The sequence below is a fragment of the Microtus pennsylvanicus genome, chromosome 5 (genome assembly GCF_037038515.1).
Source record: "Microtus pennsylvanicus isolate mMicPen1 chromosome 5, mMicPen1.hap1, whole genome shotgun sequence".
NCBI classification, from domain to species: domain Eukaryota; kingdom Metazoa; phylum Chordata; class Mammalia; order Rodentia; family Cricetidae; genus Microtus; species Microtus pennsylvanicus.
Window position 1 is genome coordinate 105,493,381 of NC_134583.1, and position 26,131 is coordinate 105,519,511.

The 26,131-nt window shown below is 44.6% G+C and overlaps 1 protein-coding gene across 2 annotated transcripts in view; it reads left to right on the top strand.

The window, feature by feature from the left end:
- Dock8 (dedicator of cytokinesis 8) overlaps positions 1–26,131 on the top strand; it is a 191,013-nt gene that overhangs the window by 128,130 nt on the left and 36,752 nt on the right. For both annotated transcript variants that reach the window (XM_075973748.1, XM_075973749.1), the window contains 10 exons: positions 324–419; positions 5,002–5,151; positions 7,327–7,440; positions 11,447–11,602; positions 13,419–13,558; positions 18,772–18,941; positions 21,338–21,483; positions 22,941–23,123; positions 23,563–23,692; positions 24,440–24,527. In XM_075973748.1, the coding sequence (XP_075829863.1) occupies positions 324–419; positions 5,002–5,151; positions 7,327–7,440; positions 11,447–11,602; positions 13,419–13,558; positions 18,772–18,941; positions 21,338–21,483; positions 22,941–23,123; positions 23,563–23,692; positions 24,440–24,527 (1,373 nt within the window). The remainder of the gene's footprint in view (positions 1–323; positions 420–5,001; positions 5,152–7,326; positions 7,441–11,446; positions 11,603–13,418; positions 13,559–18,771; positions 18,942–21,337; positions 21,484–22,940; positions 23,124–23,562; positions 23,693–24,439; positions 24,528–26,131) is intronic.

The window sequence follows — 26,131 nt, forward strand, 5'->3', positions numbered from 1 at the left end:
GGGTAGAAAGAGGAATGCTTGCACGGGCTGTGGGACTTGAAAAGTCATTCCTCTTCAACACACACCACAGTTCCCAGGACTGCCCAGGAGGGCTTCTTCATAGAGTGCCACTAGTATTCCAAGCCTGGGCTATGGTGCAAGGCCGCCCTCCGCCTTTCTAAGTGTTTCAGCGCTGATATTGCCACCTGTCACCTATGGCCTGGGGTATCTTGGACTCATGCTTCCGTAACTAACCAGCTATGATGTTAGCAAAGAAGGGCAGGGGGTTTTAGGGAGTTGTAAACTTGCCATCACAGCCTGGTTTGTATTTGTTTGTTGTTTAGCATTTTCACGAGGAGCTCGCCCTGCAGATGGTGGTCAGCACAGGGATAGTGAGAGAGACGGTCTTCAAGTACGCCTGGTTCTTCTTCGAGCTTCTGGTGAGATTCTCATATTTGTATCTATGCTCAGTCCGGCTAGCAAAGCACACATGGGCCAGGACCTGCCTGGAAACCTCGGGTTGTTCCTCGAAATGCAGTTCTCCTTCACCCTCCGTCCATCTTCCACCGAACTTTATTGACTCTGCCTTGAAAATCAACCCCATTTTGCACCTCATCATGGTCCCCACCTGGTCAAGTTTCCGTCATCCCTCGTGTGCTTCTTGCAGCATCTTTCTTTTTCTTCTTCCTGAACCCCTGTTGCTCTTTGCCCATCCCTCCTGCCTCAGGCAGCCAACATTAGACAGAGACTGTGTCAACCTCTTCGTGGTTTTCAGTATGCTAAAATAAAGTGCCATTTTTAAAAAAAAAAATCATAGCTAAAATACCCTTGTATAAATAATCCTACTGCGCACCTCTGTCTCATGCCATGGTTACAATTTTCTCCCTTTTTGTCCCTGGAAAGTACCAAGCCTGGCCTTTTTAACCTAAAGGATTTTTTGTTGTTGTTTTAATTCCCTCTCACAGACTGCTGTCCCCAACACACTTTGTGTCCCACTTAACCGTCAGCACCCGCAGGCCGTTCTCTGCCCAACTTCCCTGTAATGGGTGCTCCACTTTGCTGTTCTCCTCTTGAAGACCCCACTCATCCCCTTGCCGGCACAGGACACAGCTTGCCATTGCTTTTCCTGTCTCGCCTTTCAGATGTCTGGGATGTGGCCTATCTTCATTGTTCAGTCTTCAGCCTCAACAAACTATTTGATATCGTGCAAACAATAACCAGCTACACTGATATTAGTGGTTCCTCCATTCCAGACTAAGAGTAGTACTAAAACCGACTTGTATTTCAGTACTAATGGACATGAAACGATTTTATCATAAAAATCATTAAGAACAGAGACTTGGGGAGATGACTCGGTGAGTAAGAGCACTCGGTCCACGAGATGAGAACCTGAGTTCGAATCCCCAGAGCTCACAGATAAAACTAGGCACGGCTGTCCTCTAGGACCCCCTTGAGCGACACAGATGACATAATTTAGAAAAGCTCTCATGGATCAAAGCCCTTTGGTGGGGTTGGTCAAAATGCAGACCCACCAAGACAGCAGCTATGCGGGGCTCTACAGACTGTAGCCACTCTGTCAGGGTCTCAGCAGCTGAGAAGCTTTATCAAAGGCCTCTCCCCAGGGTGTCTGCAGTGTTACAGGGGCCAATAGACCGGCTGGTGAGGCACCCAGGGTGCAGCAGGAATAAATAAATCCTTTATTTATCTGGCTGCCTCCTTCTAAAGAACCACAGAGGGGGCATTGAGCAGTTGGGGCATTGAAAAATCTAGAGGCAGAGAAGGGGGTCCACTTGATAGGACCACCCTGCAGCAGTAGGAGTGACAAATGGCCAGATCTTTCACCAGAGATTTCAGGCTACAGCCTCCCATTCACCAAAGGGAGGAAAGGGAAGTGAACAGACACCTAAACAGTCACAGATGGAGAAGAGCAAGAAGCCACGTGGGGGCTGTGGTCGAGGACCTGGAAGGAACATTGATCTCAGACCTAGACGGTACTCTGAGTCCTCCAGGCATTGCTGCACGCTTACCTGGCCGATGCTCTTGGAAAGTGTGAAAAGAAGAACATCCCCTAGGGCTTAGGCGGCGAAGAAGCAGTTTGACACCTCCAGCTGTGCTGGCCACCAGGTGCTAATGAACAATAACCTTGTCACAGGAGTCAGTACACTTAGTTCTGGTGCATCTCACGCTTTATAATGAATGAGCCCCTGTGTGACTAGAAGTCACTGATTCCGCCCTTGGAGGCCTGGAGGAGGTAACTAGGTGACCCAGTTCCTCTGGGCATGTCATTCTGCACGAGGGGTTTCTGAAAGGTATCCATTCTCAGAATGGGCCACAGAGATGAGTGTGGGAGAAATTGTTTTTCTACCTCTCCAAACCCTACAAGTGATGGGTTGAGCCCCACTGATGTTTCTGCTGGATTCTTCTGTGGAAAGTCAGGGATCCAAGAGCTGGCAGGTTGCTAGCAGTCTGGAGAGAGGCCATCAGAGGGAAGTACGGCATTGTGAGAATTATTTATTTGGTTGTGGGATGGCCAAACTCAGCAGGCAGGAGCTGAAAGCAACAATGAATTCGGCAGCCTGGCGCTAGGGTGGGTTAGCCAGCAGAGGATCAGGATTGGGGTCACCTGCACAAAGAAGCCTTGTCCTCCCTGGCCACTGGCTGGGAGTGTAGTGAGAGAGATACTTTTTTTGAACAACAACAACAACAAAAAGATGGTGCTCTATTCCCACCCCTCGTTCAGGTCCTCTCACCATGTGGGTGTGGATCTTTGGGAATATGGATGTTTCTATGTCTGTGTGTCCTGGGTTAGACAGTACCCTCGGATTAGAAGAGAACCATGTTCTTCCATTGGGTTTGATGTGCCTAGGTCTGTGTGTGCTAGCCAGGGCATTATGTGAACCATGGAGCAGAATACTGCTCTGTCCTTCCCTCTTGCATAGCCCTCTCTGGCTTGTGCCTTGTTTGTCTAGGTCTTGACAGGTTTATGTCAAGAAAAGAGAAGCAGACTCTGCCATTCCTGTATGAAAGGCCCCGTGTTGTTTTTCAGTGTGGAAGTCAACTTCCAAGACTCCAGATGGGGCAAATGTGGGTGGATCAGCTTCCAAGGGAATCACTTTTCTATTGTTGGTTTCTTGGTTTTGTTTTTATTTATTCATTTCCTTGATTTTTGATTGGCTGCTGTTGTTTCTGCTTGCTTGCTTGCTTTGAGGCAGGGTCTCGCTATATACCCCTAGCTGACTGGAACTTCCTATGTAGACCAGTCAGTCACCTTAGCCTGGTAATAATTCTCCTGCAGCCACTTCTTGAGTGCTGGGATTGCAGGTGGGTGCCACCAGGCCTGGCAGATAGTTGCTTTTTTTTTTTTACCACGATGCTCTGACCAGCCTGTACAAATTCATGAGCATTATTTCAGAATGTCAGCCCACGGCCACGAGAAGTCCCATAGCTTGATAGAGAGAAATCGGATAGTTTGCCTTATTCTGTGGCAAAATATCCGGAGGAAAATAAGGAAGGAGGGGTTGTTTTAGCTCCCGGTTCAAGGCTCCAGTCTGTCATGGCGGGGAGGTCATGGTGGCGGAGCCTGGGGCCTCCGCTGTCAGGAAATAGAGAGTTATGAACACTTTGTTCCCCTCCCTTTCCTCATTTTGCTCAGCCTGGAGACCAGCCATGGAATAGTGCTCCTCACAGTGGGCAGGGCTTCTGACTCCAGTTCACCTAGTCATGCCCGAGGCTTATCTCAGGGAGATTTTTGATCCCATCAAGTTGACAGTCAGCAATAACCACCACCTTTCCAGTCAGACTGTCCAAATAGCTCTCAGCAAACTCGCCCAACTGTAAGATTTAAATTCTGATGATGACAAAGAAATATATTGACCCTAGGACCTCCTGGCTCAGAAAGAACCCCAAAATTCTACATGATCTAGATTTTAATATATAGTAGGCATTAAAGTAGTAGTATATTAGTTATCAAATGATTAGTTGATTAGCTGACTATAGTTAGGCTTAATGAACTTAAAACACAATTTTCCCTAGAAGCAGAGCAAAAATGGACCTTGTCATGAGACATGTCTCAAAAACATATATTTATATCCTCCAGAGGCAGTGTCCTACATAAAGATTAAATTTCTAGATTCCCAACAAAATCCTGACCAGCACTTAATATAGTTTAAGTTTTAATTTCTAGGAGCAGAAATTAACTTGATGTGAACTCTAGAATTGCTTCTGGAAAACAGTTGTTTGATTTTATTTTTTTTATTATTATTTTTTGGTGTGCATCAGATTTTATCTGGAGAATTTGTTAAAAACTGAGACAGCCAAGTGTACTCTGCAAAGTTGGGCTCCTGTATCCCTAGAATTGGTCTTAAATTTTGTATTACTAAAAATGTTCACAGGTTAATCCAGAGCTATGTGTTTAAGAGGACACACAGACACATAGACACAAAGACAGAATCCAAATAACTTCACATGATAAACTTATCTCAATATTTGTGTGCAGCAAAATTCTATGTATTTTTAAACAGTACAAAAGTTCTTTGGTCTTAAACTCAATATGGGAGGGGCATTTCCCCTTGTTCTCCTCACTGTAGTTTCAGGAAAGGCAAAGTCTTTGTATCCAGACAGCGTTATAAAATAGTTCCTTTGCGTGTCTTCTGTCGTGTACCATAACAGCCTGCGCGGTTCCCGGAACTCAGCCCCACACTGTCTTCCAGGACGTAGTCTGTTGGGGATGAGGTGTCTTCTGACCCTGGGCCTAAACTGCTAAGCTGCAGGTTTTACCAGCAGCATGAAAGGAGCCCCGAAGAAGGGGTCAAGAAGAGGACACTGTGCCCACCTCCAGGCACCATGGCAACTGTTCTGTGTGTCAGAAGCATCTTGTGGTTCAGAGCCAGCTCGGGCACCCCCAGCACCACTAAAGTATGGGAAAGTCCATTGTGAAAGAGATTTCCTTTACGCCATTCCCTTCTGCATGTTGTACAAGCGGGTCACCCGTCTCCATGTTGACATTGTCCCCTTCCTCTATAGGTGAAAAGCATGGCTCAGTATGTGCATAACCTGGACAAACGCGATAGTTTCCGCAGGACTCGCTTTTCTGACCGCTTCAAAGATGACATAACCACCATTGTTAATGTGGTCACCTCGGAGATAGCAGCCCTTTTAGTGAAACCCCAGAAGGTAACTGTGTGTCTTCACTGTCTAAACCGGTTCCTGTAAAACGTGTCTCTTTAATAAGTAGAAAAAAAAATAAGCCTCATTGGGAAACAGTAGTTAACATATAAGAATGGTTAAAACATGCTGGACCAGCCCCTGAGGTGTAGCTGGGGATAACAAGAAAATTACAGTGTGGTTTATTATTTAAATGGTTTGACCAGAGAAAATACTCTTTCTCTCGGGAGGTACAGTCTGAAGTATTATGAAGTAAAAAGGAATGGTATTTACCACCTACTTGGAAAGGGTTTCAAAAAAAATTTATTTTTATGTAGAAAGAATGATAATAATGCAAAGTTTGCAAAATGTCAGGTGTCAGTGATGTGGTATGATTCCTGTGCCAGTCTATAACTTGAAATCATTTCACAATTAAAGTATGTGTGTGTGTGTGTGAACTTAACAGGCCAGCGAGGTGGCTCATGGGGTAAAGGTACTCAGTGTGAAGTCTGATGACCTGAGTTCCATCCCCAAAACCTACCTGGTGAAGGTGGAGAACTGTTGGAAGGAGCTTCTTTTTTGTCCCAGCCACCCAGAACCAAAATAATCACACAGAAACTGTATTAATTAAATCACTGCTTGGCCCATTAGCTCTAACTTCTTATTGGCTAACTCTTACATATTAATTTAACCCGTTTCTATTAATCTGTGTATTGTCACGTGACTGTTGATGTGGGAGTCCCCTCTGTGTGCTGTGATTACCATTGGACCTATAGCAAGGCAGATCTTAGGTAGGCAGGGAAAGCTAGGCTGAATGCTGGAAGAAAGAAGGGCGGAGTCAGAGAAAAGCCATGGAGCCACTTCCTGAGACAAACCCTGGGAACTTTAGCTGGTAAAACACAGCCACGTGGTGATATATGGAATAATAGAGTTGGGTTAGTTTAGGATATGAGTTTAGCCAGAAATACACTGAAGCTATTGGCCAAAAAGTATTGCAAATAATATGGTTTTCTGAGTGGTTATTTCATGGCTGGGTGGCCAGGACAAACAAGTCATCCTTCCCCCAACAGGTTGTGGCTTACTAGGTAAAATTCCCAGTGTCTGTCTCTGGAGGTTCCATGGCTTCTCTATGACCCTGCCCTCTTTCTCCCATCATACAGCCTATCTTTTCCCACCTAGTTCTGTTCTGCCCTTGCCATAGGCTCAAAGCAGTTCTTTATTCATTAACCAATAAAAGCAACACATAGACAGAAGGACCTCCCACACCAGAGAACTGCCTCCTGTCCATTGTCTCCTGACCTCCACAGATGTACCATGGCTCACACTTACCACCGCCACACAGATAACAAATGTAATTCAGACAGGGCTTCACTATGTGGTGCTGGCTGTCCTGGAACTCACTATGTAAAAATCTTATAACTAAGAACACTGAGAAATAATAAACAAATAAAACTGAAAAAACAAAAACAAAATAGCCTGGCCACAATTCTTGAAAGAATTCACCTTCCCAAGTGTGACTCTGGCATCTTTCAGGCTGAGAACCCTGCCTAATTGGAAACGAAAACATTTTTACACCTTTTTTATCCTGCTTGAATTTTATGTAATAGTCCTTGCAAATTAAGAATATTTCTTCAGGGGACTGGAGGAATGGCTCAGCCGTTATGAGTACTTGCTGGTCTTGCAGAGAAGACCCAAGTGTGGTCCCAAAAAACACCCAAGTGATGGCTCACAGAATACTCATTCACATAAAATGAAATAAATAAATCTGAAAAATGTTTTAAATCTGTTTCTGTGAAGGCGGTGAATGCGATTCACGTTAGCTTACACACTCTGCTCCCACCAAGAAAAAAAAATTAGCCAGGTAACATGGCAAATGTTAATATTCCCTGAGTTTAGGAAGCGGAGGCAAGAAGGTCAGGAGTTCAAGGCCAGCCTGGGATAGATAGCAAGACTTCATGTTAGTAGGCCAGAACAATAAAAACTAAAATTTTATAGCCTAAAATAGGGTTAGTTATATATTTATAATTATACCTGTACAAAACAAGACAAGTGGAAAAAATACATCTTTATGTTCAGTGTCACCCCAGAAAGGGTGATGGGCCGATTTAATAGGATCTCCCTCTCCCAGAGTCCACACCAGGGACCTGAGAGTTCCTGTCCAGGATCCAACAGTGTGATGTGTGTGCTTCTGTGCTCATTTTACAGGAAAGCGAGCAGGCGGAAAAGATCAACATCAGCCTGGCGTTCTTCTTGTATGACCTTCTCTCGCTCATGGACAGGGGCTTCGTCTTCAACCTCATCAAGCATTACTGCAACCAGGTGAGTGCCCCTTGGAACTGCCAGTTCAGCCCCTTCTCCCTGTCACCAGTGTCGCTCTCTTCAGTGTGACCCCCACACATCTTGGACTTTCACCCAGTCTGTGCAGTGTACAGGCCACACTCAATCCCCCGGAGTCCGGGTGTGTGGATCAAAGCAGTCAACAGGTCAGTGTCAGGAAACTGAACGTTTCTTAGCAACATGATTTCTCCCAGTTAACATTTAAGAGAAATGCCAGGACTCTGCGTTTAATCTTTGGCCAGAGCATTCAAGGTTTGGGACTGGGAAGTTGCTCCCTATATAAAGTGCTTGCTGTGCAAGCATGAGGACCTGAGTTCGAGACCCAGCACCTACCTAAAATCTGGCCATGGATATGTCTTAACCTCTGTGCTCCTGGAGTCAGATTGGAAGAGGAGATAAGCAGAGATAGGCAGATCCCTGGGGCCTGCTGAAAGAAAACAACTGACATCTACTCATAGCCTGTACATGTGCGCGCGTGCACACACACACAGGAAAGAAAGATAAGGTTTCTTTTCACTTATTAGGATTATTAATTAAATTGTGGTTGTGGGTTTCTAATGTTAAAAACCAAAGAGCTCAGAGATTGAATTCCCAGGAGCATGAAGCACGTATTTTGTAATACAGCACAGCCTATCAGCATTAACTCTTCTCCAGAGGTTGTTGTTCTGAGACAGGATCTCACTGTGTAGTACCGGCTATCCTGGAACTCTGTAGACCAACCAGGCTGGCCTCAAACTCACCGAGGTGAGCCTACCTCTGTCTCCTGAGTGGGATTAAAGATGTGCACCGCCACACCCAGCTTTCTCCCCGAAGGTTTGGGTGTAACTCTTGGATGTCCCCTTCAGAATGTCCTGGTAATAAGAATATAATCCGCAGTTATGGCTGCTACTTCTCTTCTTCCATATTTCTTCTCTTCACCGTGTCTGCTGCTTTTCCCACAGCCCCCACCACTGTCCCCGTTTCAAGTTGGCATCATCACCATCACTCTCAATAGTAACAGCTCTAAATCTCTGCTTCTATGGCTGTCCTTTCTTTGTCTGGAAAATGCAAGGGTTCTCCTCTGTGGAGCTTTGAGGGATCTGACACCTTATCCAGGAGAAAAGTATGACCGGAAGAAACAGTGACACAGGATCTTCCCTGGGCTGGCCCCATGAAAGAAAGGCCCTTCCCAGTGAGACCCTCCAGAGACCTCCAGTGAGGGGCCACCGCCATCCAGGGCAGTCAGGAACATCTATAGAAGAGTGGCCGGAGCTCAGCCTTGGTTGGGGGCTGGTGATAGGTGAGGTTGCTTCATAGCGCAATGGGGAGTCTGAGTCAGAGAACTGGAGAGGCTGTAGGTGCCTAGTGACCACAAGGCTCTTTCTACCTTCCCAATGGGCAGCAGCTGTGCAGTGGGGACCCAGGCGCTCCACAAAGTAAGTGCTGAGGGCTGGAAATCTGTCTGAGCTTGAGCTGCTCCTGACAGCTTGGTTGAGAGCCTCGCCTTTAAGAGCTGAGTCATTTCTGCAGCCCGTTGAGATGCTCTTGAGAAAGAAATTCAGGAGGACGGCTGTCACCGCTGTCATTGTAAACCCATTGCTGTTGCTCAGTTTCACACAGCAAGTGTGTAGCAGCCGCACAGAGGTCTGTCAGGTTCTGGACTTGGGACTCCTAATGTGCTGAGCTGTACAGTGAGCACTTGGCAGACGCTGGTGGTGCCTACATAATTGAAAACACTTAATAAATTGCTCATTAGTCCATCATAAATTCTGATTAAAACTATCAAGTGCTAACTTTAATCCCAGCATTCACAGAAGTAGAGGCGAGCAGATCTCTGTGAGTTCAAGGCCAGCCTGGTCTATGTAATGAGTTTCAGGATAGTCAAGGCTACATAGTGAAACCTTGTCTCAAAAAGAAAAATCCTTCCTATCAAGTTATCTCTTCTTAACTGGAAACTGTAAAGTGTATTATATCTAACAACAGGGTTAGCATTCTAGCAACATTATTAAATAATTTAGCTGCAATGCTTTTAAGTATTAAATTATGTATCAAACAGCTAATGTGCATTTGAGATTACAAATAAGGCATATTTTAAAGATATATTAATTTTTTAACTTGAAGATTTTTTATTTGTGGAGTTAAAATAGTTTGAATTTCTTTCTCTAAGTTTTCTTGTGGTCTTCTACTACATAAATGCATTATTTTATAATTAAAAATAAAAATTGTTTTAATGCTTTCAGAAATTTATTTTAAAATTTATGGATAAATTAATATTTGTATTAAGAAATTATTTGACTCACAATACTTTTTATGTTTGGTTAGGGTATTTTTTTCAAATATCTGAAAGTTGACATTTAATTAGACATTTCTGTCCTAATTAAAGAAAATGATCTGCTTTCAAACTTTCTTGGGGAGTCTACTCATAAACTTCCATGCCCTAAAAATTTGAAGATTAATCCAAACTGACAACTTTTAGGATGGTCAAGAAAAGATAGCCCTGCTGAGAGATAGTGGCACACACCTTCAATCCTAGCATTCGGAAAGCTGAGGCAGGTAGATCTCTGTGAGTGCAAGGCCAGCCTGCTCTACACAACAAGCTCCAGGACTGTTATATAAAGAAACCCTGTCTTGAAAAGGAAAAAAAAAATAACTGATTTTAATGAGTCCTTTAAATACTATGGAGATTTTGGTAATAAATATTTATCATAAACATTGATGATTTAAAAATTCTTTCAATAAAATATGAAATGCTGGGGGCTGGAGAGATGGCTCAGTGGTTAAGAGTACTGACTGCTCTTCCAGAGGACCCAGGTTCAATTCCCAGCAACCACATGGCAGCTCACAACTGTCTGAAGATCCAGTTGCAGGGGACCTGACACCTTCACACCAATGCACATAAAATAAAGTTAAATAAACAATAAAAAATATTTTAAAAATTATGAAATTCTCATTGTCTAAATCCACACAGGGCATAGGAGATCAACGTTGACATATTTGTCAACATACTTTCATAAAAGTAAATTCTAAATTACCAAGATTTGTTTCATTTTATTCTGTTTCTCATACTTTTTCAAATCATTAATGGGAATTATGTTTACATATTAGAAATTCCCTTAAGTGTCCAAAAAACTATTTGAGGCTTATTTTCAAATGATTTAAATGTGTAAAAATTCAAGATGGGTGTGTGCTTGTTTGGCAGATGTATGTTAGTTCTAAGGAAGTATGCATACAACTTAGAGTCGACACAGAGATGGTCCCTGGCTTATTTACATAACACCCCTTTCCTAGCCGAACTTCATCAACCCCTGAGTTTCCTAAAGGATGCCCTAGATAAGAAGAAAATCCTAAGGAAGCACCCACATCTTTCACCCGTTACTGCCTGCACCTGTGGCAGTTCCCACCAGCGTAAAGAGCAGTGAATTCTTCAGCCCACTAGGCTCCAGGGCACTGTGTGCATATCAAATGCAGGTCCATCTATTTCCAAAGCTTTAAGATGGATGTGGGGAAAGGTGACCTAAAAACAACAGGGCATGGATAGCTGTGCAGAATGGACCATTTTTCTTTCAAAACGGAACTAAAGCCATCCACAGCACACAGCACACATTGGGCGCCATTTGTAGAAGGAGCTGTGATCCTTCTTCCACTGTTATTTGGTCACTTTATGGTGGCAGTGTTTAGTTTAGCCTCTGCGACACAGCAGAGTTGTCGGAAGATGTGTTCCGTGGCTGTGCTGAAGACATACATATCTCAAGCTTATTGTCTACACAGGTTTGCCATGGCGTTGATTGGACACTGTGAGGATGGGACAAGCGTTCTCATTTGGGGCTTCTGTTCAGAAGAGTAGTAATTGAAAGCTGGCTGGGCTCCCAGAATGGCGTCTGTTGCTCTGTCAGATCAACCTTTACTCAATTCGATGTCTTACAGCACAGAAAAAGATGTTAATGTCTGTTAAACTCAGCTCTGGTTATCCTAGACTAAGCGTTTCTTTCCTCTGTGTATTTCCCTCCAGCTGTCAGCCAAGCTTAATACCCTTCCAACGCTCATTTCCATGCGACTGGAGTTCCTGAGAATCCTCTGTAGCCATGAGCATTACCTCAACCTGAACCTCCTCTTCATGAATACAGATACTGCCCCAGCATCTCCCTGTCCTTCCATATCCTCCCAGGTAATCCACCACCTAAAGGCAGGAGTCAAGCTATTTTGTTAATTAGCTTATTAATTAGTTCAATCATGCATCTCCTATAAATGTTAGTTTTACTACTTAGAGGAAAGAAATTAAGCTATTTAAACCAGATCAGTTGATGTAGATATGGGCAATAGGCTATCCTGAAGCTGTGGCATCTGAAATGATGGCTTACAAATCAAGTAGTTTGACTCAGGGGTCCCTAATGAGGCTGACCATATAGAAAGGAATCGGAAGCCTAGAGATTGGGGAAACTTAAGTCCTCCTTTGTCGGCATTAACTGATTATTATTAGATTTATTATGTAAATGCAGGTTTAATATATTTGCAAGTACAGGGTTTCAAAGTCAAGTGTGTTTTGTAAACTTGTCAACCTCATTTTTTGTCAAAGGCCTTAGAAAGGAAGAGGTACCGGAGGGGGAGGGGTATGAGAAGTAATGATTCCCAACATAATTTGACTGTGGCAATGACCTCACTCCCCCTCCTCCATAGGCTTCTCAAGGAATTAGTGTCCTCTAGAAAACCCTTAAGGAAATGTTATTTTACAATCAATCATGTTCTATATGTGAGAAACAAATCAGATATTTGTTAAGTATTTTTTTATCAACAAACCTCTCTGCCGATATAAATATCCCAATCAGACCAAATCAAACCAAATTAAAAGATATCCAGGATTAATTGGGTGCCTGCGCTCTCTGGTGGTCCTGGGAAACACGGGGGGGGGGGGGAGACCACCAGAGAGGAAAAGGGGAGACCATGTGTTTGTTCTCTGGGGGGCAGTTTAAATAGCCTGTGGGGGTGGTCTTGACCTTTCCTGGGTAGGTGTCACCATTTGGCGGGCTTTCTCAGAGGTGGAGTTTGGACTGAGGCAACTTCCAGAGTAGGGAGCTTAGAATGGAGTTTTCTGCCCAGCATTCCAAAAATGGATGCCAGGGGGCTGGGATGGAGCCCCCGACTAAATAATATTCAGAGCAACAGGCAAGATATCCCAGGATAGCATTAGATTCTATTCTGCTATATATCCTTGATTTTTAATAATAGTAGTACTAGTAGTAGTAAAATAGGAAGAAGTCAGCTTAGCTATCTGTTCCAGATGGCGTACTCAAAGTTAGCTACGTGACCATCATAATGTAATCCAGGACACACGTGACTTACAAGGACCAGTTCCATTTTCTGTCTGCTGTAGTTTGTTCACTGGGATGAGTCCTATGACTCCCCGTGTTGACCTTGCCCCGGGTTCTCTCCCTACATTCCTCTCCTGGCTACCCCAAGGAATTGACAGGACCCTACCCAGCAAAATGCAAGGACTTGCAGAAACACTCATTTCTGCTGCCCTTGGTGAAGGATGCCCCTGGAGTAGGAACACAGGGAAGGAATAGCCTAAGGACTGCCAGCAACATTCAGACAGTGTGCTCAGGCAACCTTTCAGAAAGGGTACTGGGGAAACAGGCCCTAGCATGGGTCTGGGTGCAGTCCTTGTTTCTCTGTCTACATTTATCTTAGGCTGCTTGTTCATCTGCATCTTTTGATATCAGGTGAGCAAGGAGAGTGTTAGCTGGTTTTCTTTTCTCTTTTTCTCTTGTTTGGCTGTTCTGAGAACCCAGCAATGTTAGGCACATGCTCTCCTGTTGAGCTCTACCCCTAGCCTGGTTTCTCAATAGGCCCTGCATGATCTGCTCTTAAACTCATGCTGGCCAGTCAGTGCATGCAGTATCTGGCCGGAACTCTGTAAATGCAAGCCAGGGCTGTTTTGATTCCAGTTCTTATTGCTCATCAAGCTTCTGTTTATATTTCTGCAGAACTCAAGCTCCTGCTCCAGTTTCCAGGACCAAAAGATTGCCAGCATGTTTGACCTGACCCCGGAGTACCGCCAGCAGCACTTTCTCACGGGGCTCCTCTTCACAGAACTGGCTGTCGCCCTGGATGCTGAAGGTGACGGGTAAGTGTCCGACTCCTAAAGTGGAACATGAAGAGAAACAATATTAACAATGCCTCCAGTTCTGTTGCAAGGAGAAGGGCCCGCTTTTTTGTCCCGGCTGCCCAGCTAGCTTAGCCCTGAAATAACCACACAGAAATTGTATTAATTAAATCACTGCTTGGCCCAATAGTTCTAGCCTCTTATTGGCTAACTCTCACATCTTGATTTAACCCATTTCTATTAATCTGTATATCGCCACGTGGCAGTGGCTTACTGGGAAAGATTCTAACTGGCGGCATCCGTCTCAAGAGGAGGATCCATGGCTTCTCTGTATCTCTGCTTTCTTCTTCCCAGCATTCAGTTCTGTCTTCTCCGCCTACCAAAGTTCCGCCCTATCAACTAGGCCAAGGCAGTTTCTTTATTCATTAACCAATGAAAGCAACACACAAACAGAAGGAACTCGTACACCACAGTTCACCTTCTTAGGTATATAACAAGACCCCAGAACTCAACCACCTGCTAGTTCCAAGAATGAGCATACCTGTCTTGATGATACCTATGGAGTATTGTAGGACAAGGGGATTATAGGATCCATAAAATGACCTTGTTTTTACTGTGCTGGGAATTGAACCCAGAGCCTCACATATAGTAGGTGTGCACTCTATCACTGAGACTCATCCCCAGCCCCAAAATGGCTTTTTTGGGGGGAGGGGGAGGATGGGTTTGAGACAGGGTTTCTCAGTGTATGTAGCCCTGGCTGTCCTGGGACTCCCTTTGTAGACCAGGCTGACCCCCCTCTGCCTCCAGAATGCTGGGAATAAAGGGATGCACCACCAAGCCCACCTCAGAATGGTTTCTTAAAGTCCCCTGCTTGAGCAGAGTTTGCAGCGAATGCTTTGTTACTGAATTCCCTAGAGAATTTTGCAAGAGGGTTGCTGAGGTGGACCCAGGGCCTTGCTCAGGCTTGGCATGAGCTACACCCCCAGCCCTAACAAGGCCACTTTGGACAAGGTGAGCACACCGGGAGGAAATACCAAGACGCCACTTCCCAAAGCTGGCAAAGGAAGTTCCAGCTAATAAGAAAGCCGCTGGCCTCTGTCTAGATGACAGTTCTGTGGACAACCCTTCCCAGGTCAAGAGAGCCGCTGTGGGCACTGTTCCCGTGGATCCTCTCACTGTGCGTGTACCCGAGCACCTGGGTGTACGGTCGTGCCTTACTTGTTGGCTCACAGCTTACAGCCGTCATAGTCTTTCCAACTGAATTCCACTTTTCCCGGTAGAATTTCCTTTCCTATAACTAACATTTTCTCAGCAACAAAAGCACCCTCAGCTAGTTGCGGATAGGTCCTGAGAGAAGAAAGTTTAAAAACAGGAGAAATCACCCATCTTTATTTTCTTAATTGCTTCTTAATAAGTACCATGGCTTTAAGTGATTCCCGGAAGTATCTTTTGTGTTCGCCTTAGCAGTAATTTTCTATTTTTGTTCCACTTGGAAACAACCCCAACATCTGTTTCTGGTCCTTGTAAAATTGTTACTGGGATATTACTGGCAATAAGGGAGTGTTTGCTCAGATGGTGTTAATTATGTCTGATCAGGTAGATGCCGTCTGCAAACACACCCAGAGAGGAGCTAATTAGCACCGTCAGTGTTTTGGGCAGCTCGGCCATCCGTCAGTTACTTTCCTAGAAAGCCGTCGGAAATACTGTCAGGACTGCAGTATGTGGGCTAAACCTTGGAAAACCGACATCCTTTAGCACAGCTCCCAGTAATCAGTGTGTCCTTTTGCTGTCTAGGCAGTTAGAAGACTCACCCACATCTGCCTCAGCTGTAGTGGCAAGGGATTCTGGGCTGCAACTCTGTCCCCACGTAAGCAGCCACAGACGTCCCGTAAACTTGGGTTTGTCTGTAAATGTCCAAGGTTCAATAAATCCAATGGCTTTGGAGCCTTTGGATATTGCCTCTTATCTTTGTGAGACCTTGCTCAGCCTCATTCCCGCCTCTGGAAAACTCACACCTGCCTGCTCGTGGAAGACATGAGCTTTCTCCTTAAGACCAGGAACAAATTAAACCTTCCATGTCCATCACTGCTGTCCAGCCACAGACTAGGCGTTCTGTCTAGGACAAAAGACAATTGAAATGAAAGACTGGGTATTCACATTGGAAAGAAATAAGACATCTCCATTCTCATACACAGGATGGTGTTTATAGAAAATTTTAAGTCATTAATTAAAAAAAAACTCTTTGGAGTTATCACGATGGTTGCTGGGTTCAAGATCAATATAAAAATCAGTTGTATTTATGTATATTTGTAATGAACAGTCTGGAAAAGGAATTAAGAGAACAGTGCTATTTAAACCCCCAAAAAGAATCGAGGACTCAAGAACAGAGTCATCAAAAGCAGTATAAGGTTTGGGCACTGGAAATATCAGAACAGTGTTGCCGGAAAAAGAGCTACATGCTACACATCCCGTGTCCACAGTCAGAGCATACAATACTAGGGTGGCATTGTGCCATAAACTGACCTGTGAATTTGATGCAGTGCCTCTCAAAATTCCGGCTGACTTCACTGCAGAAATTAAGCTGTTCCTAAAATGAGTCTGGAAATTCAAGTAAACCCCTATAGCCCAAACAGTGTTTTTTTTTTTAAAAAAAATACAATTGAAAGATTCACATTCTTGATTTTAAAATTCACTACAAAGCGAAATTACTTGACTTCATGGCTCTAAGACACAAATGGACACATCCGTCAGTACAACCAGATTAAGAATCCAGAAGTAAATCTTAACACTTATCATCAGTTGAGTTTTGTCTAGGGTACCTCAAAATAAGTCAGTGAGGGAGAAATAATTCAACAAATGCTCCTTGATAGTCACATGCAAAAACGTGAAGACAACCCTCATCCTGACTGTAGGCAAAAGTTAACTAAACCTACGGCCTAAGGTGGAAGACCTAAAGCTGTGGGGTAGACAGAGAAGGTAAAACCAGAGTCATCGTCTTCAAACACTTGAACTAGCCAGAGGCACTCCAGCTCTGAAAATAAAAGTCTGAGCAACAACAGAAGAAAACAGAGTTGGATTTTCCTTATAAGAAAATTAAGAGTCCAAACTGCCTAGGCTCCCACAAAGCCAGTGCGTGCAGTAGGATCAGAAACCCATTACCATTGTTCTTGAGTTCTCAGTAGTCCTCATTGTCCGCTATGTTCAGAGAGTCCGGATTTATCCCAGGCTTTTCCAGACCCAGGCCAGCTGGCCTTGGTGAGTTCCCAATAGAACATCCCCATTGTCTCAGTGTGCAGGTGCACCCCTCGCGGTCCTGAGTTCCTTGCTCGTGCTCTCTCCTTCTGCTCCTGATTTGGACCTTGAGATTTCAGTCCTGTGCTCCAATTTGGGTCTCTGTCTCTGTCTCCTTTCATCGCTTGCTGAAGGTTAATATTCAGGAGGATGCCTATATGTTTTTCTTTGGGTTCTCCTTATTTAGCTTCTCTAGGATCACTAATTATAAGCTCAATGACCTGGATGGAGGTGGGGGTTCCTTGGACTTCCCACAGGACAGGGAACCCTGATTGCTTTTCGGGCTGGGGGGAGACTTAGTTGGGGGAGGGGGAGGGAAATGGGAGGCGGTGGCGGGGAAGAGACAGAAATCTTTAATAAATAAATAAATTAATAAAAAAAATTTAAAAAAAAAAGAAAATTAAGAGTCCAGGCATGGTAGTGAACACCTTTAATCTCAGCACTCGGAGGCAGAGGCAGGAGGAGCTCAGTGAGGCCAACCTGGTTCACACAGAGAGTTCCAAGTCAGCCAGGACTATATAGTGACCATTTCAAAACAAAAATTAAATAGGAAAGTTAGAAGATAATCCACAGATCCACAGGAAGGGCAAAAATTTTTACAAGTCACAGATCTAATGAAGAATTTATATCATATATATATATATGATATATATGTTAATTTTAGACCTCAGGAATAAAAGGAAACTTAAATCTTTTTTCTGTTTTGTTTACTTGCTTGTTTTTGTTTGTTGAAACAAAGTCTCACTGTGTAACTCAGGCTAGCCTCAAACCCATAATCCTATTGCCTCAGTTTCCCAAATGCTACGCTCCCCTAGCTATACCTAAAGTTTTTATTTGTTTGTTGAGACAGAGTCTCTCTGTGTAGCCCTAGCAGTCCTGGAACTCACTATGTAGAGTAGACTGGCCTCAGACTCACAGAGATCTGCCTGCCTCTGCCCCCTGAATACTAGAATTAAACCCATGTGCCACCATGAGCAAAAGTTTGATACAGATAGTTTCCAAAGAAGGTATGGTCATAGATTATGAAAAGATGTTGATGCCAGTACGTCATTAAAACTGTGATTAAATACCACATTCTGAGTACTAGGGTGGTTGTGATGAAAAGACAGAGAAACAGAGGTGTGGCTAGAGCACTTGGCTAGCATTTGCTAGGACCTAAGTTCAATCCCCAGCATTAGAGAGAGAGGGGGAAGCCAGGCCATGGTGGCTCACACCTTTAGTTCCAGCACTCAGGAAGCAGAGGCAGGTAGATCTCTGAGTTCAAGGCCAGCCTGATCTACAGAGCAAGTTCCAGGACAGCTAGGGTTACACAGAGAAAACTTGTCTCGAAAAACCAAAACAAAACAAGACCAGAGAGAGAGAAAGATGATGATGATGATGATGAAGAAGAAGAAGAAGAAGAAGAAGAAGAAGAAGAAGAAGAAGAAGAAGAAGAAGAAGAAAAGAAGACGACGACGAAAAAGATTAAAAAGACAGATAATAGAGCATTCAGCATTCAGACACAGCTGGCAGGAATGTAACCTGGTGAAGAAATCACTAAAGGTCAAGATGGAGTTCTGACTCCAGTGGTTTAACTGAGGGGCACGCCAAAGGGGTGCATACTTACACCCACACAAAAACCAGGAGCACTCATCATTCATGATAGTCCCAAAGTATTAGCAACTCAAACGTTCATCAGCAGATGAGGGGATAATGAGATTGTTTTCTATGCACAGCGGAATGTCACTCGGTATCGGAAAGGAATGGAGTACTCATGATACTGTGAGCTTGAAAACAGAAGGTTGAATAGACCAGGATGGTAACACAGGCAGCCTCTCTTCTACCGTGTTTTACTTGCTTTTCACACTGTCCCTGGATTGTTCAGGATCATATGGGGCACTCTTTGGCTTAAGGGCACATAGCCTCCCTCACCATAGCCTGGTTTCTCGCTGTTGTGTCAACAGAATCAGCAGAGTACAGAGAAAAGCTGTGAGTGCCATCCACAGCCTCCTGAGTTCTCACGACCTGGATCCACGGTGTCTCAAACCAGAAGTCAAAGTCAAAATCGCCGCCCTATACTTGCCCTTGGTCGGCATCATTCTGGATGCTTTGCCACAGCTCTATGACTTCACAGGTAAGGACCTGCTGTTTTCTGCCTGAGGTCTCTCACACAGAAAGCAAGCTCTCTCATCAGCTCTAGTGTGGATAGCCTGTGTGGGTAACACTTCATAGCACTGGTCACTAAAACTTTCCTGACCCCACAGGTTTTTAAAACACAGAATTACGGGCTGGAGAGATGGCTCAGAGGTTAAGAGCACTGACTGCTCTTCCACAGGTCCTGAGTTCAATTCCCAGCAACCACATGATGGCTCACAGACATCTATGAGATCTGGTGCCCTCTTCTGGCATGCAGGCATACATGGAAAGAATGTTGTACACATAATAAATAAATAAATCTTTAAAAAAAAACAAAAAAAAACACAGAATTACGTGTGTGTGTGTGTGTGTGTGTGTGTGTGTAAGAGAGAGAAACTATTTGTACATTCATTCACTGATCTGCTGGTTTCTGGTGGATGTCATTAACTGTGCAATGAAGGATGGAATAGAAGAGAACTCGTTACTCTCTTCTGAGGTTGCTGCTCTGTTCAAATAAACACGTTCGTTTTCTTTCACGGTGCGTACAAAGGATCAATTGGAACCAAAAGACTTTTTGCTTTATGCCAATCCACTGACACATAAATCATGGAGTCTTTTAATATTAGGAAATTATGCCACAGCAAAAAAAAAAGTTTGCTTTTGTCAGCAAGAGGTCAATTCTGAGGTCAGTATCTTTTACTTAATGACAAGAAGACAGCATAAAATTTTTCAAAACTTCCCACCTCCTGGATTTATGTTCCTGTTCCAGTCTGGGCTGGAGAATATAGGCGGAAGAACACTCTTCTGGTCACTTCAGAATAGCTTTTGCTCTGTGAGTTTGGAGAGGTTGCCCTGCTGGGGTTTGTAGATAAATGGTCTAGAGTCTGGAGAATGCCTGCCTGAGCCCAGCAGTCCTTACAAGGCATCACCCCTGAGTCCCACAGAGCCGTCTGAGTTTCCCACTTCCTCCAAGTATGGTGGCATGTTGACTAAGTCATCTGTAAAATCAGGACAATAACAACTATTTAGTTTATAAAATAATGAGACTGGGGTTGTGGAAATAGCTTAGTCAGTAAAGAGCTCACCATCCAAACACAAGGATCTATGTTCAATTCCCAGAACTCACCTAAAAGTTTCTGACACGGTGGTGTACACTTGTAATCCCATCACTGGGAAGGTGAAACAGGAAAATTCCTGGAGTCCTCCAGTCAGCCATCCAGGTGGGGGAGGGGAGAAGTGGACAGTGGCTGAGGAACAAAAACAAGATCATCTTCTTGCCTCCAGATGCACTCTCTCTCTCTCTCTCTCTCTCTCTCTCTCTCACACACACACACACACACACACACACACATTCATATGCACCCAAATTCACAAGATGAGGACAATGATCTAGAACCTTTAATTCATGCATATTGTAAAGCGAAAAGCCAGCATTCCTATGGAAGTAGTTATTTCTCTTCTTTATTAAAAAAAAATCGTCATGTAAATTACCAGGGGGAAAGCTCAGCAGTTAAGAGCACTTGCTGCTCTTGCAGAGGATCTGGGTTTGGTTCCCAACAGCTCACAACTGCCTGAAACTCCAGTTCCAGAGTATCTGAGACCCTCTTCTGACTTCCCAAAACCCATGAAGTACACATACATACACACAGGCACTAACATATATATATATATATAAAATAAAAATGAATTTATTTTAAAGATACAGCCCATGGGGCTGGAAACATGGCTCAGTACTTATGAGCACTGGCTGCTCTTCCAAAAGACCCAGCATCAATTCCTAGCACCTACATGGCAGCTCATGACTGTCTGTGACTCCAGATTCAGTTCTGATGACCTGTTGTAGACTCTGGGGTCATGAAAGTGCTACACAGACATACATGTAGCAAAACTATAAAAATAAAATAAAAATGTTAAAGATACATCTAAATTCAAACTTAAGCTGCATCTGTTACCATAGGTGACCTCTGACAAATTTGGCTTTTCTGTAAATACAGATATGCTTAGACTTTTGAAACAATCTTAGTGTATGATTTATTATAATCGCATATAATTCTACAAGGAACTTATTCTGTAATTATAGGTTCCATCTTACTGGATCATTATGTGCAATAAACAGTCTTATTTTAAATACAGAACAGAACGCAAAGAAGTATTATAAAACTTTGGAAACTTCTATTTCTAACATCTGAAAAATTAGTTTGTAGCCTGAGCTTGTGCTCACCCCTCCGTTTGTTTTAAGCCTGTCTGCTTTTTCCCTAGACAAATGATGGGAAACACCAGGTTTTGAATTACTTGCTGACTTTATTAACTAAGATGCTGCTGTCACTTATTGGGTTGAAGACCGGGAAGTGTGGTCTTTGGCTTGCTGTCACCCACGGTGATGTTTAATTGCAGTTGCAGATACTCGCAGTGGGAAAAGCCGCGCCAGTGGCTCCTATGAAGAACAAGATGTGGCCAATGGAATCAACCAGAATGTGGCCCTGGCCATAGCAGGGAATCATTTTAATTTGAAGACAAACGGAGCAATGCTGTCTTCCTTGGTATGTTGGTACACATTCCTTAAGATCGTTTCTTGTTGGTATGTCCTCCTCCTGACTTCTGATAGAACCCAGCTTAGGACAGAGAGGGTTTCTGCCTCCCCACTGTGCTACAGTAATCAGAGGCTGACAGCCAGCCAAGAAGCACACTGCTCAGACAGCCATGGCAACAGCAAGAGATGCACACGTCACATTTAGCCAGTCCCAGTGTGCCAGGTGCAGAAAACTATCAGAGAGGGGTACTTGGGGACTCTGAACCATTACAGAGATCACACCATTGAAGTTAGGCTGGGCTTACTCCGTGTGTTTATTAGTCTTAATGTTTGCCTCTGGTAAATGACCAAAGTGACCAGAGCATCCAAAGCAAAAGCCCTCAGCTTTTCTAGGCCCCCAGAGAGCCTGAGATTTGTTCAGCTTGTCCTTTGATAGAAGGGCTCTTTGTGGGATGTCCCCTCCACTGCACTTGAGGGACTCTTCCATTTGCTGATGCACTCCATCTCTTGTCAAGACAACACGTCATCTTCTAGCTCAGTGCTGTTCCTGGTCTGTTTTTACTCGACTTAACATGTTTGATTTTATGATCCTAGGGATGCGCCCAGGGCAACCTAGGCTTTGCGAAAGCGAGGCAGTCAATCTCATTTCACACTTCAACATAAGATCCGATTCTGCAGGAAGCTTACTTGGCTTTCTTGAGTGAGGCAGGGTCTTGACACAACTATTCTTTACTAGATGGATTTTTTTTCCTTTCCTCCCAGCACCTAGCAGCCTCAGCCTCTTTCACCATTGCCTAGGAGAGTTGGGGAATCAGGGAGACAGGACACGTGAGACTAGGCATCGCCAATCTTACAATTCAACAGTGTTCCTTATGATTACACTCTAGATCTGAATAATCCTCCTTACCAAAGTTACCTGCTCAGGGCAGTATGTACCTTTTATATTAATTGCCTGTAAGGAATTGCCTGTAGAAACCCACCCATCCTTGGGTGAATTTTGGTGTAGACGGCTTCACAAACATGGTCAATCCATGTGCCGAGGAGCTCATGACCTTGACTTGAAGCAGAACTGTAGGATTATAGGATTATTCATCGTCTCTAGTTAGGCCAGTTTTCCTCCATAAGTCCAACCCTCTGCTGGCCATCTTGTAGACGTTCTTGGAGATCAGCAAGAATGCTCCATTGCATCGTTGGTATTGAAGAACATGGTCAGGGCCCGGGACAGACACCAGACCGTGCTTTGTTCAGTGTTTCTTAGCTTAACCCAAACTGCCAAGGTAAAGCCTTTACTGAGCACACATTCCCTTGCCTTGGGAAGACGGGGCTGCAGAAAGTAGATGCCCAGCCAGGGAAGAAGTGGATACAGTGTTCTGAGAGGTTCTCATCTCTTACAGTTTTGTCTTTTTCTGTTGCTTGACTTCCTCTCACACCTTCCCCCGCCTTCCCCCACCGTTTGCCTCCCTCCAGCCCTATAAGCAATACAATATGCTGAATGCAGACACCACACGCCACCTCATGGTTTGCTTCCTGTGGATCATGAAGAACGCTGATCAGGGCCTCATTAGGAGATGGATTGCTGACCTGCCTTCCATGCAGCTCAACAGGATTTTAGACCTGCTGTTCATCTGTGTCTCCTGCTTTGAGTACAAGGTAGGTGTGGGGTGTCTTCAGGTGTGCGGTGTCTTCAGGTGTGGGGTGTCTTCAGGTGTGGGGTGTCTTCAGATGTGGGGTGTCTTCAGGTGTGGGGTGTCGTCCTCAGGTGTGGGGTGTCTTTGACATTTCCTTCAGTCCTGTCTTGTTACTCTTGACCCTTTGAGCAATGACAGCGTCGTTCATTCTTCATGCGTCTGCATTCCAGCCCCTAGCTTGTGCATTTGCCAGTGTGACCATTCCACATGGAAAGAATAGCCGTCTATTGCAGTGGGCCCATTCCTGCTAATAAAGTTTCATCTGCAGAAGCCTCCGGAAAAAGTGTCTGTGTAGTATACATCAAAACTCCCTGATGTGACCCTGAAGTGTTCTCTTTTGACGAATCCCTCCATCTACAGAGACACCCCTAAACTGAATGTTCCTACCTCTGTCCTTCCAGGGAAAGCAGAGCTCTGACAAAGTCAGTACCCAAGTCCTGCAGAAGTCACGGGATGTCAAGGCCAAGCTGGAAGAGGCCCTTCTGCGTGGGGAAGGAGCCCGTGGGGAGATGATGCGCCGTCGCACTCCAGGTGTGGGGGCGGCCTTTCCACTTGTTAGACAGCTCTTCACTCTTTATGGGAAGGAAGGTCCTGGTTCTGGATCCTGTGCTTGGCTTGTAAAATGCTTGTTCTCTGCCTCTGGGGGCAAGGATAACCCTGAAAGTTCCCAAAGGCCCATGTTTTATTGAGGTTTAAGAGCCAGTAAAGGCCACATCCAAGAAAGTGATTGAAGGAGGGGACACTGTCTCCCTTGTGTTTAGGCCCTGGAAGGAGACTGATCAACAAACTGGAGGGCTCTGGGGCCCTAGGTCATAGCCCTGAGTCATTTGATATGTTCCTGGGGTAGAGCAGTCTTCCCCAAACAGTGCCAGCATGCCACCTTCCTAGGGACCCTGTGATCCACACACCTGAGCTCATCACAGTAAGACATTCAGATGCCATGTGTTCCTAGGGAAACAGCAACAGGAGGGCACTCAGCACCTTCGCTGGATGCCTGCTCTTCTTTCCAGCAGGTCGGGTTGAGGGGCTGGGGGGCCTACGGAAGCCCCTGCTCAGGGGAAATGCGAAAGGCAGGACATCTTTCATAGCTGCCCCCTGTCCATCCAGGTCAGGTCACCACAGACACAGCACGGTGGCTTTATCTCCTCACGGCAGACAAACTGATTAACTGAAGAATGTGCTGAGCCTTCTCAGTAAAGCTGCACGCTCGACTTTCGGTTGTTATCTTAGAGGGTTTCATGCTAATCAAATTCCTGCCGTGTGTTTCTTAACTCCTAGGGAATGACCGATTTCCAGGCCTCAGTGAAAATCTGAGATGGAGGAAAGAGCAGACACAGTGGCGGCAAGCTAACGAGAAGCTGGATAAGTGAGTCTCTTGGCTGCTCTGGGCTACTTTCATTTGAAGTCTTTAACTAGCTTTCCCAGGCTGCTTGTGTTTCTGGGACAACTGCATCCTTCCAAGGGTAAGAAAGGGAAGCATACTGTCTGTGTAAATACGGCTCCAGCTACCCAGGATGCCCAAAGGTTGAAGATGCTATGGCTCAGCTCTTAAAAAATGTACCCGTTGTTTTCAGAAGCCCAGCTTCCACAGCCTCGGGCTGCTGCTGAAAGCCACTGGTGAACAGCAGAGAAACAGAGAAAGCAGAACCTGGTGTCCTGACATGTAACTCCACATCCGTATTTCCATAGAGACAGTGGGTGCAAGGATGGGTAGTCAGGGGTATTTATAGTAGCCTTATATTTTTATTGCTCAAAAATATCAGAACTGCTTGGGCTGGAGAGATGGCTCGGCATTTGGAAGCATTGACTGCTCTTCCAGAGGACCAGTGTTCGATTCCCAGCACCCACATGTCAGCTTACAAGACTATAACTCCAAGATCTGACATTCTCACACAGACATACATACAGGCAAAATACCAATGCACATAAAATAAGAATAAATTTAAAAAGTCAGAACTGGCTGGTTGGGGGTAGTATTTTTAATCCCGGCACTCGGGAGGCAGAGGAAGGCAGATCTTTGTGAGTTTGAGGCCAGCCTGGTTTACACAGTGACTTCCAGGACAGCCAGGGCTACACAGAGAAACCTTGTCTTGGAAAACAAACAAAAAAGTCCACACAGAAATTTACCAAAACCTTAATAGGGATTTGGAGGTTTTAAAAATGTGATTTATATTTTCTTTTTGACAGTCTGTTATGTTTCCTACATTGGGTTTGCATTTTCATATCGTTTATAATCAGAAAAAAATTACAAAGAAAGTGAAAAACAACCCTGTTTGGATGGCAATATATGCTCTGTGTATGTGTGTGTGCGCGCGCGCAAAGGCTTTCAATTGCTCTGATAAAACACTGAGACCAAAAGCAGCTTGAGGGGACGGGATTTATTTTATCCTATGATTTATAGCTCATCACAGAAGGAAGTCAGGGTAGGAACCTAGAGGCAGAAACTGAAGCCAAGGCCATGAAGAAACATTCCTTACTGACTTCTCTCTGTAACTTGCTAGCTTGCTTTCTTACACAACTCAGGACCACCTGCCCAGGGGTGGCACCACCCACAGTGAGCTGGGCCCGCCCGCATCAATCATTAATCAAGACAATGCTGCCATAGACTTGACTGTAGCCCAGTATGATAGAGGCAATCCCTCAACTGAGATCCACTCTTCCCAGAAATGTCTAGGTGGATGTCAAGTTGACAGAAACCAGCCAGCACACGTGTATTATACATCAAAGGGGAAGGAGGTAACTGTGTGTAACAGTTTAGACATAAGAGAGCTAAAGCTAAATGTGCGTGAACAGATAATGTATGTCTTCTCCGCCTCTTAGTCACAGGTAGCTTATGAAACCCAGATTCCCTGAGCAAAACACTGAATGGTTGAAGACCCCACACATACGGCAGAGCATAGATGCTACAGCTTCCCTCAAAGGGAGGGATGAGAAGACCTGAATGTTTTTATAAATAAATGTTAATATCTC